A 15,173-nucleotide genomic window follows, 5' to 3' on the forward strand; every position below is an offset into this window, starting at 1 on the left:
TAATCAAATAGTATGTTTACAAATTACTTGGGTTATCTCTCCTCACACCTTCTTCCTTTCCTTTCTCCTCAGTATGATTTTGATATCCATTTGAAGTGCAATTAGGTTTATTTGCTTTAGTTTGCTTTTCAGTTTTCATTCCCTTTTCCAACTCTTGATTTAATTTAATTTCTTGAATACATAGAGTAGTCATGTGATTCCAGAAGTCAACACTACACATAAAGATGTACTCACAGAACTGTCCCTCATTCCCAAATCTCTTCCATCCTCATGGGTAACCAGCTTCATTGTTTTCTGGTTTATCCTCCCTATTTTTTTTCTTTTTAAATAAGCAGATATGTGTATCTTTCTCATTATCTCTTTTTTCTTAAATAACAGATAGAATACTGTGAATGATCTTTGTACTTTGCTTTTTTTTTTAACTTTACAGAATGTCTGGGAAATCGCCCCATGTCAGTTCATAGAGCTCTTCCTCATTAAAAAAAAAAAAAAAAAGCTGCATAGTACTCCATTGTCTCTAGGTACCGTATGTATTCATGTGTTCAGCCGCTATCCTATGCTTGGCCATTTAGGTAGTTTCCAATATTTTTCAATGGCAAACAGTGTTGTAACAAATAGCCTTGGGCACATGTGTTTTCACAGCGTTGGAAATGTTTCTTCAGGCTAACTTCCTAGGAGTAGGATTGCTGGTTTGAAAAGTTAAAGCAAAATAACAAGCACTGATGAGGATGTGGAGATAAGGGAACCCTTGTCACTGTTGGTGGCAATGTAAATTGGTGCAGCCATTGTGGAAAATAATATGGATGTTCCTTAAAAAATTAAAAGTAGAACTACCATTTGCTGTTCAGTCAGTCAGTCATGTCCGACTATTGTTTGCGACCACAGGTACTGCAGCACGCCAGGCTTCCCTGTCCTGCACTATCTCCCAGAGTCTGCTTAAACTGATGCTCATTGAGTCAGTGATGCCATCCAACCATCTCATCCTCTGTTGCCCCTTTCTCCTCTTGCCCTTAATATTTCCCAGCATCATCAGGGTCTTTTCTAATAAGTCGGTTCTTCACATCACGTGGCCAAAGTGTTGGAGCTTCAGCTTCAGCATCAGTCCTTCCCATAAACATTCAGGGTTGATTTCCTTTAGGATTGACTGGTTTGATTTCTTTGCTGTCCAAGGGGCTCTCAAAAGTCTTGTCCATCACCATAATTCAAAAGCATCAGTTCTTCAGTGCTCAGCCTTCCTTATGGTCCAGCTCTCACTCCCGCACATGACTACTGGAAACCTTTGTTGGCAAAGTGATGTCTCACTTTTTAATACACTGCCTAGGTTTGTTATAGCTTCCTTTCCAAGGAGCAAGGGTCTTTTACTTCCATTGCTGCAATCACCCTCTGCAATGATTTTGGAGCCCAAGAAAACAAAATCTGTTACTGTTTTCACTTTATCCCCTTCTACTTGCCATGAAGTGGTGGGACCGGATGCCATGATTTTAGTTTTTTGAATGTTGAATTTCAAGCCAGCTTTTTCACTCTGCTCTTTCATCCTCATCAAGAGGCTCTTTAGCTCCTCTTCACGTTCTGCCATTAGAGTGGTATCATCTGCATATCTGAGGTTGTTGATATTTCTCCCAGCAATCTTGATTCCAGCTTGTGTTTCATCTAGCCTGGCATTTTGCATGATGTACTCTGCATTTAAGTTAAATGAGCAGGGTGACAATATACAGCCTTGTCATACCGTTTTCCCAGTTTTGAACCAGTCCTTTGTTCCATATCTGATTCTAACTGTTGCTTCTTGACCTGCAGACAGGTTTCTCAGGAGACAGATAAAGTGGTCTGGTACGCCCACTGTTCGTTTCTACATCTTCACATTTCCTATTAATTCTTCACATTTCATTAACTCTTTTTTTTTTGAACTTTACACAAAATTCACATTTTATTTAGGTTGAAATAAACTATACAAAATTGAGTTTCTTCACCAAAAATAACAGCAATATTTTCTGTATTATTCCTAGATAAACTACAAAACACTTATTTTTGTAGGCTTTCTAGGCTTTGCTTGTAAATCAAGACGAGGCAGTAGATACAGTCATGAAAAAAGACAGAAGAAAACAGACAAATCAGTTGTCAGTATCCATGGCCCCTGATCCTTTCTTGACCATGAAACTGAAGTGTTCAACATATACCTGCCCAAAAGCTTACGAAGACGTAGGCTCAATAAAGGAATGTAAACAGCAATAACCAGATGTGGAACAACAATGGCAGGCTCTTCCATTCAAATTTTAACTTGTTGCTTTAACTTCATTTGATAAAGAGAACATCTACACTGAAATCCTTGTTTGACAAGCTTACACATTTCTCTTGTAGTCTGATAATTTTCTTAACTGTCCTTTACAGATTTTTAATAGCATACTTATAACTCCTACTATTCAAAAGTCAGTCATGAGCTTCACTGTAACATTTTACAAAATGCATTCCTTCCTCCCATACCTCCTCTAATTTTATTTTTTCAAAGATCCGATAACTTAATACCTGACAATTTGATCCACAGTGATAAACCTAATGTCTAAAATCACTTAACTAAAACAGTTCCAAAGTGCCATTAGCAGATATCACATAAAACTGTAATATTGGTACTTTCAGTGCTATCTTCTGGAAGAACAGTTAGGTCTCCAAAGCATGGGCATTCGAACAGGCCATTTAAACAGGCAGATTATCAATGACTAATGTACTCAATGGGAGGCCTACAGGTCAAGATATTCAGTGATTAAGTGGCCTACCCTTACAACTTTTCTGTAAGATATTTTTAAATTTCTTAGAAGTTTTTTTTTTTTCAAATATCAAATATAAAAAGTCTCTTAGGTATTTTCAATGGTTTCTGAATTATCTGTAGGAAGCTCTGACTTACTTGTATAGAGTTTGATATATGTATCCACCATTAAATCCAAATCGTGTTTTATATCAAAATTTATGTTAAGCAAAGCCAAGTTACTTGAACTTTGATCTGTCAAAGTGTTCCTCAAGTATGCTTTGAGACGCTTTCGCCCATTTTCATAGCGTTCATTCTCAACTTTCATCACAGGAAGAATACATAGGACCTTCAGCAATGCATAAACATTAGGAAAAAACTTGATGTCTGGTAGATGAAGGGCTTCATAAATAGTGCATGGAAGTTCTATATCTTTCCCTCTGTGTTTCCATTTGATTCTCCAACAATGCAGCTCAGCAGAGAGTGTGTCAGGATTAGGTAAGTCACTTCGGTACATGTCAGCATGGTGCTCCTCTGACGTATTGAATTTGAGCTGTCCCATGATAGAGGGTACCAGGGATAAGCACTTAAGAGCTTTGAGGTGCTGTTCTGAGAATATATCTTTCAGTTCCTGAATAATGTGTTCCACAGTTGGAACACTTAGAGTTTCTTTATAGTAACTCTCAGAGGTTAGCTGAGATTCCAGGTTACTGTGCTGAGCTCTGCGAAATTTCCCTGGGAGTTTCATCTGAATATCAAGTTTGGTTGCCAAATTTGTGGCTTCCTCAAACCAAAATTCATGATAAACTTAAATATTTTCCATCACTTCATTTAGAGAATGTAACACTGCAGTCAAGCTACTGGCTGCAAAAAAGACATCAGAGGTTTGCCCCTGAAGATTTTTCCCAAAGGTTCTTGTAAAAGATAAAACATTTTTAAGAACAACAATGGTAACGATGAAATCAAAATCTGTTATCACACTACAGAGGACAAATGCTCGGCCAGCTGTGTAGTTATTCCATCTAACATTTGTATCACTATTTATACCATCTAAACATAAAACAAGTGCTTGTAGGAGGTCCACTAAGATTTCAAAAGCATCATGCCTGCCTGTCCACTGAGAATGGCAAATTTCCTTCAGTTCTTTGCCCCTTTCTTCATTGTTCTGAAAGAGGACAGAAATTACATTTTCAAGCTCTAAAAGCAGTTGTGGTGATCGATGAAAAAAAGAACAAACTTCCTCAATTGTTCCTAATGCGACAGATACTCCCATAACAGGCACTGATTTTGCCAACCACATATTTAAGGCACAGGAAGAGCAGAGTGTGTAGATAGCTTGGGGATATTTCTCTAAAAGTCTAGAAGCAACAACTTTCATTTTGGATGAAAATCCACTAGACACAATGTAAGCCTGGCCACGACAGTACTCCATGTTTAATCCCCATTTCTCAGTTATTGTAGTGTGAAATTTCACAGCCAAAATTTCTGCATCACCTTCATAAGGCAGGAAGCCTACAAATTCCTCTCTCAGGTTGTGAGCTTCATTGACAAACCTCACCAACACAGGCAGGTGCTCTTCCCCCGCAATGTCCACCACATCATCAGTGATGATGGAAAAGTGAGAGTCTCTCACCTCCCTGAGGGTCTCTTCCCGAATGCAGCTCTCGCAGATCTCTAGCATCTGTTTCTGCTGCGTCTTGGAACAGAACAGTGTGTTCACTGCTGTTGTCTCAAAGCGCTTTCTCAGAACCTCTTCACCAGAGTTGATCCGGCACTCCAGCAGTGCTTGAAAGTTATCAGGAGTAAAAAGACCTTCTGGGATTTCATCAGCTTCATGTCCATCCAGAGGTATGTTTTGCTTTCCCATAAGAATCAAAATTTCAAATAAAGATTTTAAATATTCTTTGTTTTCCTTCTCTTCAAGAGTTAAAGGTAAAATGTCCTCATCCTGCTCTTCACCCCCTTCTTCTGCACTGGGATTCTGAGCATTGCTGTTGTTTACTTCTTTATGTTTTGGTTCCTGTTCAGAAGTTTCATCAATTTTTTTCTGTTTCAGTGTCCTGATTTCATCTTCACTCAATTCTTTTATTCGTTTTCTGTGTCTACTATGTGGATTATTCAAATGACTGGTAAGATCGAATATTGTTGGTATGGCATTATCTCGGAGAACTGTCCTGTAAGGACTCTCCCAATGACTTCACAAGTATCTGCTTCAATTAATTTTGAGAAATAAAATAACCCAATCATTCTTTAGTTTTCTGATGCCTCTGCAAAATGTATAGTTCTGCAGATCATAGAGGTCTCAAAGTGTTTGGCGCACAGTCGATAATGTTTGTTTAGCTGATCAGGTGTTTTATCTTCTAAGTCTGCCCTCCTACAGTTCTCCGCCCACTTCGGGCATCTGGCCGGATCCCGCGGGAACCTGAAGAAGGCCAGGTCCGACTGCGTGCTCTTCCGCGTGCAGTTGGGGGCCGCGCAGAAGTTCAGCACCGTTGTCTGCCAGCCGGCCGACCCAGCCCTCCCCTCCCCGCCTCCTCAGGGCAGCCCGCCCGCCCGTCGGGGCCGGGGAGGGGAGCCAGGCCGGCCGGCCGGCTCGTCAGGGCCCTAACTCTTTTTTTAAAAAGTCTTTAAAACTATTTATTTATTTGGCTGCTTTAGGTGTTAGTTGCAGTGCATGGTCCTCTCTGTGGTGCACAGACTTAGTTGCCCCAAGGCATGTGAGATCTTAGTTCCCTGACCAGGGATTGAAGCTGTGTGCCTGCATTGGAAGGCAGATTCTTGACCAGTGGACTGTGAGGGAAGTCCCCTCATTAACTCCTGAGTCAGCCTTTTACTTCAAAGGACACAGAGGCTTGTGAACAGTTTCAAGTCCTCTTCCTCAACGGGATGTTGGATTTATGGGTAGGATGGAAGGAAGGAAGTGTTCACCCTTGACTGGATAGATGTATGAGCGGCTGAGTTGGTGGGTAAACAGATGAACTTATGGACAGGTGTATGGGTGATTGGGTGAACAGATTATTAATTAGATTATTAATTAGAATAATGATTGATAAGGGTACTGAATTCTACCCAGGCATTCTGTCTCTAAGCCTATGACCTGTCAAGACTCAGCATTTTTACCTCTTCCTAATTTTCCTGCAGAGACGCTTTCCCAGCCCAATGTCACAGTCAACATCTCAGCTCCAGGAGCATGTGGAATCTGTCAGCCTGCACAGCTTGAATCCAAAGAGCACTGTGGCCATGCAGTGGTACATCTGTGGCCAGAAGTTCTTCACTGGGGTCACAGGGAACTGTCTTTAGACCATAGGACACTGACTCTGTGGAATATCACCAGGAATGACTCGGGCTTCTACCAGTGTGAGAGCTGCAACTCAGCCACCAGCAGCATTGGTAACCCTGTTCTCATCAAAGTAATTTGTGAGTTGAGGGCCTTGCTTAAAGGTGGAAGGGGACACCACAAGAGTGTGGCTGAGGGGTGAAGCAGGGCTGAAATCCAGCTGGTTCTGTTGGCCAAGCTGGTGGTGTCTGCCCTAAGGCAGGGGGCTGGTCTTATTTTCATAAATGCCTCATATTATTTGAGGATCCTGTTTAAGTCTTTCCAGGCCAGAGATGCCCCATCCCACTGTGAGACATGTTATCGACTTCCCAGGAGCAGATGATTCATCTGAGCTCTTGGTAAAGGCTTGCAAACCCCATGTGCAGGACATGAAACCCTAGCTCCACCAGCCACGTACAACTCCACTGGGTGGGAGACTAGGTCACAGATCTCTTTTCTGCACCCAAGTAGGTTCTCAGTAAATATGTCTTAAATGGATGAAATTTTAAATTTTTTAGTTAATTAATTAATTTTTGACTGTGCTGAGTCTTCACTGCCATGTGCCGGCTTTCTCTCGTTGCAGTGAGCAAGGCTGTGTTGCAGTATGTGGGCTTCTCATTGTGGTGGAGAGCAGAGCACAGGCTCTAGGCACATGGGCTTCATTAGTTGTAGTACACAGGCTTAGTAGTTGCAGCTAGCAGGTTCTAGAGCGTGAGCTCAGTAGTCATGGCACATGGGTTTAGGTGCCTCAGGGCATGTGGAATCTTCCCGGACCAGGCATCAAACCCGTGTCCCCTGCATTGGCAGGCAGACACTTATACACTGTGCCACCAGGGAAATCCCAGATGAATTTTTTTTAATGGCTAATTTATTCTAGGATCAAGGAAGATCTCTGTGTGTGACTTGAGAGGTGGAGTACTTTATGGCAATTTCAAGATCTGAGGTCTCATGCTAAGAGTGAGGGGCTGGAAATTGGGCTGGCTGTATGAGTTGATGACTGAGAACATAGTCTGCGATGTTAGGGAAACTGGAAGCTGCATCCCAGTCACTAACCTGGGGCATATGTGTTAATTTCTCTAACCTTCTAGCTCTTCATTTGAAAAATGGTGCTGCTAATAGTATTTTCCCAGGGACCTTGTGAGAATTAAATGAATGGTAATTTATGAAAGCCTGGCATGCTGCAATCCATGGGATCACAAAGAGTTGGACATGATGGAGCAATTGAACTGAACTGAATTTATGCAACAGTCTTCCCTGGTGGCTCAGTGGTAAAAAACAAAAAAACAAAAAACATCCACCTCCAATGCAGGAGATGCAGGTTCGATCATGGATTGGGAAGTCCCCTGGAGAAGGGAATGGCTGTCCACTCCAGTGTTCTTGCCCGGAGAATTCCATGGACAGAGAGAGGAACCTGGTGGGCTACAATTCATGGAGTCACAGAGTCGAAAGCGACTGAATGACTAAGACTAGCTAGCTAAGACATATCACAAGCATCATGAGACTAATGTGGTCCAAACCCATCATCTCCCCAACCTACTTCTTCTCTATTCTGGATGTATCTACTGTTCTAATGGCCCTGAGATTCATCCCGGCCCTGGTCTTCCATACAAAAATCACAAAGCACAAAGTTCTTGGGCTTCCTCCAAGTGCCTTGTACATATGAGCTCATTTACTCCTCCCACTTCATTGGGAGGTGCCGCCTACGGTACCTCCACTTTATAGATGGGGAAAGTGGACTTCACAGAGGTGAAGTGACCTGCCAAGGCCACGCACCCAGCCAGTGAATGGTGAGGCTGGGATTGGAACTGGGAACCCTGGCTCGAGATTCTGTCTTGCATGCTCTGGGGAAGCCATGCTCATCACTCCTTCCAACAGCGGTCACCTTAGCCCAAACTGCACAGATGGCATGTCTTGTCTGGACACCTACAATAGCCTCTTCTTCACTGGTATTCCTTTTCTGTGGTGCCATCCTTCCACCCTACCTATATCAACTCTGCAGCCAGAGGGAGCTTTTAAAAGTGCAAGTTGGGGGGCTTCCCTGATGGTGCAGTGGTTAAGACTGTTCATTGCCACTGCAAGGGGCACAGGGTCAATCCCTGGTTGGGGAACTAAAGATCCCACTTGATGCTTGGTGCAGCCAAAAAAAAAAAGTGCAAGTCAGTGGCCTTGCCCTCCCATTGCTCTTAGAACATATTCAGAACACTCGGGTGACTTCCAGAACCTGATGTGATCTGGTTCTGCAGGCCTTGGCAGCCTGTGACTCCACTCAGGCTTCTGCTCCCAAATGCCTCTGACTGGAGCCCTCTTCTTGCCCCATCTTGTCACTTCTCATCTCTGTCCATCCCCTGCAAATAGGTTCTGTCCAGGCTCATGGCCCATTCACACCAGCCCTATGCCTATGAATCTTCTTTGTATACCTAGCCTAGTCTTCTCGCTGAGCTCCTGGCTCATATATTCAATTGTCTGCTTGACACCTCCACTTGGAGTTCTGATGGGAATCTCCAACTCAATGCGGCCCATACTGCACCCCTCACTCTCCTCAAAACCCACTCTACCGACTTCTTTTCCATTTCATGATGGAAACTCCATCCTTGCAGATGCTCAGGTCATATTTGGACTCTGACTTCCCTCTCCTCATATCCAATCCCATTGGCTCTACCTTGAAGATATATCCAGGGACTTCCCTGGTGGTCCAGTGGTTAAGACTCTGTGCTCCCAATACATGGGGGCTTGGGTTCAATCCCTGGTCATGGACCTAGATCACACATGTTGCAACTAAGACCTGGTACAGCCAAATGAATAAATATTTTAAAAATATATCCCGCCAGACTCCTCCATTCTTGGGATTCTCCAGGCAAGAATAGTGGAGTGAGTTGCCATTCCCTTCTCCAGGGGATCTTCCTGACCCAGGGATCGAACCTGGGTCTCCTGCATTACAGGCAGATTCATTACCATCTGAGCCACCAGGGATGCCCCAGATAAATAAATATTTACAAAAATATATCCAGAACCATTTCTCACCTCCTCCGTTGCCTCCACCTTGGTCTGGCTGCCACCATCTGTTGCCTGGCCCATGGCAGTCTTCCAGTTTCCACACTCACCTCCTGTGGTATGTTCCCCACACCTCCAAACTCAACTCTCAAGACACTCCTCTCACTCTCAGCCACACCAGCCACTTTGTGGTTCCTCAGACAAGCCTGACATACTCTTGCCTCAGGATTTCTCTTCCCCTCGGTGATGTCCTCATGGTTTCCTCCCTATGTTTAGGTCTTTGCTCAGATGTTCCTATTTTGTGATGTCTACCTTCACTGCACTATTTCAGATTCTAAACTAGCCCACTCCCCTTCTCCTCCTGGTCTCTTCTGCTCTGTGGTTCCTTTCTCTGACCCCTGCCCTTATCTCCTAACACAGTAGATAATTTACTTAATTATCATGCTGATTTTTTTCTCAGTATTTTTTTACTTCAAAAAAATTGAGTACTGTTACCTTCTGAAATCAGTTATATGTATACATATATCCACTTTGTTAGGTTCTTTTCCCATAGAGGTCGTTACAGCTGAGTTCCCTGTGCTATACAGTAGGCACTTGCTATCTATTTTATATATAGTAATATGTACGTGTCAATCCCAATCTCTCCCATTTCATCCCTTCCCCTCTAAACCTCTTGTGACCCTAAGATTGTTTTCTACATCTTTAACTCTATTTTTCTTTTGTAAATAAATTCATGACTTCCTGGTAGCTCAGTGGTAAAGAATCCGCCTGCCAAAGCAGGAAACTTGCATGAGTCGCAGGTTCGATCCCTGGGTCAGGAAGATCCCCTGGAGGAGGAAATGGCAACCTACTCCAGTATTCTTACCTGGGAAATCACATGGACAGAGGAGCCTAGTGGGCTACAGTCCATGGGGGTCACAAAAGAGTCGTTCATGACTGAGTGACTAAACAACAACAAATAAGTTCATTTGTACCATTTTTTAAGATTCCACATATAAACCACATCATGTGATATTTTGCCTTCTCTGACTTCACTTAGTAATACTGATTTTTTTTTAATCATCAGTCTCCCCATTAGATAGTCAGATCTATGAGGGCAAAGACCTTGTTTACCTTGTTGCCTGCTCTGCCCTTGGTGACTAGAACAGTTTGCTGAATGAATGAATGAAACTCTGGTCACTCTGCCCAGGAGACTCACCCTTAGACCTACTGATCTTGGATTCAACCTTTGGATCTCAGTTTAAATGTCATTACGTCCAACTCAGCTTCCCTAATTACCTCTGGTTAGATCTGATCCTCCTGGAAAGACCTCACAGAACATCCCATTCTGCTCCTTTATCACATTGGTAAAACTTTAATAATACTTATTTGCCCCACTGTGTGTTTGGGGTCTCATTTCTCTCCTAAAGTGTAACTCCAGGGCAGCAGGGGATTTCTACCTGTTCTGTTCCAGCTATATCTCCAGGACCTAAAAAAGGCACACAGTAGGTACTAAATAAATGTCTACTGAATGGGGGAATAGATAAATATGATCCCCAGAGGCTGAATAATGGAGGGATTCAGGCTGTGGGCTCTGGCATCAGTATGTTTCAAATTATAACTCTGCCATGTGTGTGATATTGGTTAGGTAGTTTGACCTCTCTGTGTCTCAGTTTCTCCCTCTGAAAAATGGGGATATTAAGAAAACCTATCTCATAGTTATGTTAAGCAATAAATGAGATCATATACTTTACTGGTCTTAATCACTGTTAGCCATGACTGTTATATGTTATCTATTCCTTCTCTGGGCCTCAGTTTTCAAATCTGTAAAATGGAGGGAGAAAAGGGCATACAAAAGGCATGCACAGTCCAGAGGACCTGAAACTCAGGGCCCTTCTGCCTTTCTCTCTCTCCCAATCTCTCTCTTTCTCTCTCTCGCTTCCCCCCTCTCCTGCACAGGCTCCAGAGAACAACCTGCAGCCAGTCTTCCTCAGGACCCCCATTCCTGCGGGGGCATCGCGGGGATCACTCCGGGTGTCCTCATCGGTGTGGCACCCACAGGGGTGGCTGGCTTCTTTGTCAGGGTCATGAGGTCCCAGGTATCAGCTCTGGGCTCTTCAGAGGTCACAGAGCTGAGACCGAGCGTCTGGGGAGTTCAGAGGGCTGCACTGCTGGAAGCTATGTGAGTAGGGAGCTGGGGGTTGCCTGGGGCAGGCTTGCAGGGAAGGAACGTGCCTGAGGACCTGGAGACCAGGACGGGGGCTGGAGGTGGGCACTTATCACTTGCTCCCAGTTTAGTGTAGTGATTAGATCCTAGGCTCCCAGTTAGCAGAAGTGAGCTTAAATACCTGGTCACCCTTTTCTAGCAGTGTTACTCTTGGAAGAGTGACCCAACCCCTCCTGCCTCAGTTTCCTCATCTGTGAAATGGAGATAAATGTAGCCATAGCGGGCTCTCCTAGTGGCTCAGTGGTAAGGAATTCACCTGCAATGCAGGAGACAAAGGTTCAATCCCTGGGTCAGGAAGATCCCCTGGAGGAGGGCATGGCAACCCACTCCAGTATTCTCACCTGGAGAATCCCATGGACAGAGGAGCCTGGTGGGCTACAGACCATGGGGTTGCGAAGAGTCAGACACGACTGAAGCTACTGGGCACACGCGCGCATAGCCATAGAGTTGTCCTGACAGTTCACTGGTATCACTGGGGCTTAGCCAGTGTCTGCACCTGGTAAATGGTCACTAAGCCTATCATTATTAATAATATTGTTAAAGTAAGTGACAACTTATAGCTCATGTAGTGCCCACTAACTTCTAGCTATTATAGTATTGTAATTGCTCGGTGTGTTCAGTTGCTCTGTCATGTCCGACTCTTTGCAACACTTGGGACTGTATAGCCCACCAGGCTCATCTGTCCATGGGATTTTTTCAGGCAAGAATACTGAGTGGGTTGCCATTTCCTTCTCCAGGGGAACTTCATGACCCAGAGATTAAACCTACATCTCCTGCATTTCAGGTGGATTCTTTACCACTGAGCCATCTGGGAAGCCCAATATTATAATTACATCATCATTCATCATAGACACTGCTAAATTAAAAAGAGCTAACTGCACCAATCATGGTTCTGGGTTTACTCTGAATCCTCCCAACAACTTTAAGAAGAAGCTATGCATATTACTTTTTCCAGTTGAGAGGAGGAGAAATGTAGGCTCAGAGCATCAGAGCCCAGAATCACATAGGATCTGCACTTAACCTCATGCCAAGCTGCCTCCCTCACAGAAAGGCCTGCGTTCAAGTCCCTGCTCCACCACCTCCTGGCTTTTGTTACCTTGGATGAATTCTTGAACTTTCCAGTCTTGGTTTCTTGACCTATAAATTTGAGGCTGGTAATAGGACCTCTATCAGTGGATTATTGTTGTTTGTTTTAGTTGCCAAGTCGTGTCTGACTCTTGCGACCCCATGGACTGTAGCTAGCCAGGCTCCTCTGTCCGTGGGATTTTCCAGGCAAGAATATGGGAGTGGGTTGCCATTTCCTTCTCCAGTGGATTATTAGGAGGAGTTAAAGAGTTGATACTTATGCCTGTGTAAGGGTAAATACAAGTGGGAAATAATTAAAGAATTAATTTAAAAAGTTAACTTTACTCTTTGCTGAGCTGTTAGGTTCAGCATCTCATTGAGAGGGAGGTGCTATGGTTACACCCATTTTGTAGAAGAATAAACTGAAGCTTAAAGAGGTTCAGCCTTTTGCTTAAGGTCACACAGCTAGCTGGTGGGAGTAGCTGGGCTTTGAACCCATTTCTGTCTGGCCCAGAGCCGCTCCTTAACCACTCCACTGTAAGGCTCCCTCAAACACGTAAAGACTAGAGCAGAGGGTTTGGAGGGCCAGGACTAAGATGCCATGTCTGCACACCACATCTGAGTGGACCCCAAACAAGTGAGTGGACCCCAAACAAGTGAGTGGACCCCAAACAAGCACACTTGCTGGAATGGACCCCAGTGTCACCCACATCAAGACGACAGGCTTGCTCTACCTCCAAGATTCTTGGGGACCTCAGGCTCATCCTTGAAGCAGCAATCTCGTCTTTTTGCCCTTTTCCCCTCTTTGAAAGTGGGAGAGGGAAGACGGCCTTGTTCTGGCTCAGCCAGAGAGGCAGGTACTTTCCCTACCTTTCTTTTGCAACTTCTTCTTCCTTTTGGGACGTCTTCTCTTTCTCTCCAGCCCAAGAATCCTGTGGAGTTCACCTTTGAAATATTCTTTCAGAGGAAAACTGAAGTCGCTCAGTTGTGTCCGACTCTTAGCGAACCCATAGACGGCAGCCCACCAGGCTCCCCCATCCCTGGGATTCTCCAGGCAAGAATACTGGGGTGGGTTGCCATTTCCTTCATTCCTCTCCAATGCATGAAAGTGAAAAATGGAAGTGAAGTCGCTCAGTCGTGTCCGACTCTTAGCTACCCCATGGATTGCAGCCTACCAGGCTCCTCCGTCCATGGAATTTTCCAGGCAAGAGTACTGGAGTGGGTTGCCATTGCCTTAAATACTCTCTAAAATGCATCTAAGCAATGCATGGGACAGGGCGCTCAGGTCTGGTGCACTGGGATGACCCTGAGGGATGGGATGGGAAAGGGAGATGGGAGGGAGGGTCAGGATGGGAACACAGGTACACCCTTGGCTGATTCATGTGAATGTATGGCAAAAACCACCCCAATATTGTAAAGTAATTAGCCTCCAATTAAAATAAATTTTTTTAAAAAAGAAAAAAAAACCCATCTAGGTAAAATGACCCCGAGAGCCCTGCATTGTGTGTGTGCAGGAGTTGCTGAGAACAGAAGCAAGAGAGGGAAGCCCCCTGGTAATGAAGCTTCAGATGCTAGAATTAGGAGTTACACATTCACCCTGTGGATTTGTCAGGGGAGAGATGGGAGTATCTCAGACTTCTTGTAGGGTTTGTTGGGGATCTTGGAATCTCTCTGTATTTCTTTAAAATGTTATTTATTTATTTGTTTTTGGCTGCGCTGGGACTTCATCGCTGCGTGGGCTTTTCTCTAGTTGTGGCAAGTGGGGGGTCCTCTCTGGTTGCAGTGTGCGGGCTTTTGTGCGGTGGCCTCTCTTGCTGTGGAGCATGGGCTCCAGGGCCTTCAGGCTTCTGGTTGCAGCTCCCGAGCTCTAGAGCGAGGGCTCAATAGTTGTGCACCGGCTCAGTTGCTCTGCAGCATTCAAGATCTTTAGCTGAGGCCTGTGGGATCTAGTTCCCTCACCAGGAACTGAACCCAGGCCCCCTGCATTGGGAGCACGGGGTCTTAGCCACTGGACCACCAGGTAAATCTCTCACACAGTTATTGAAATGCAGGAAGCAGGGGATGGCTCCTTGGCACCTCACCTCCACTTTTTTTCCCAGAAGGGAATTAATTCCCAGGAACCTCTGGAGGTTTGCTTGACCTCCTTCAAGTCATTCTCAAAACTGTGAGGCCGACCCAGATCACCGGCTTCAGTCCTGCATTCTGCGTGTCCACCACAGCACTCTGACTCCCTTGCCCTGATCCCCTGTGACTCCTTTACTTTCTAACATTATAGATAATTCAGTTATATATTATGTAGCTTGCTTATTATTTGTCTCCCTCCACCCTTCCCCCATCCCTGCATAAAATGTAATTTCTTTAAGGGGCTGACAGCTATATTTCATTGTTAACAGTGTGCATCTTATCTAATTAGGACAAACAAAATTGGGCAAGTGATGCATATTGTATGAGATCAATATTGTAAGGCCTGCTTTTGTAATCAAAACTGAGAGATTACAGAGCACTGTACCAGCCAGTAACCCTCCTCTTTTTAAAATCATGTATGAACTTGTTTTCATGGACTAACTATTCAGAATTGGCAGGTTCCCACATTCTGTTCAATTTAATCAATACCGGCTTTTTTGTTTTGTTTTTTTTTCTAGTGGGCTTCCCTGGTAGCTCAGCTGGTAAAGAATCTGCCTGCAATGCAGGAGACCTGGGTTCAATCCCTGGGTTGGGAAGATCCCCTAGAGGAAGCCATGCCAACCCACCGCAGTATTCTTGCCTGGAGAATCCCATGGACAGAGGAGCCTGGTGGGCTACAGTCCATGGGGTCGCAAAGAGTTGGACATGACTGAGCGGCTAAGCACAGCACACAC

The 15,173-nt window shown here is 44.5% G+C and overlaps 1 protein-coding gene across 1 annotated transcript; it reads right to left on the minus strand.

The window, feature by feature from the left end:
* Positions 1–2,487: 2,487 nt before the first annotated feature.
* LOC110145665 (52 kDa repressor of the inhibitor of the protein kinase) lies at positions 2,488–4,978 on the minus strand. Its single transcript, XM_070450714.1, has one exon. The coding sequence runs from the start codon at positions 4,602–4,604 to the stop codon at positions 3,546–3,548; it is 1,059 nt and encodes a 352-aa protein (XP_070306815.1). The 5' UTR covers positions 4,605–4,978; the 3' UTR covers positions 2,488–3,545.
* Between the last annotated feature and the right edge of the window lie 10,195 nt (positions 4,979–15,173).

The sequence above is a fragment of the Odocoileus virginianus genome, chromosome 20 (assembly GCF_023699985.2).
Source record: "Odocoileus virginianus isolate 20LAN1187 ecotype Illinois chromosome 20, Ovbor_1.2, whole genome shotgun sequence".
Classification (NCBI taxonomy): Eukaryota; Metazoa; Chordata; class Mammalia; order Artiodactyla; family Cervidae; genus Odocoileus; species Odocoileus virginianus.

Bases quoted from the DNA above. Each gene is read 5' to 3' on its own strand.
- LOC110145665 (XM_070450714.1), bottom strand. From the start codon at position 4,604: ATGGGAAAGCAAAACATACCTCTGGATGGACATGAAGCTGATGAAATC.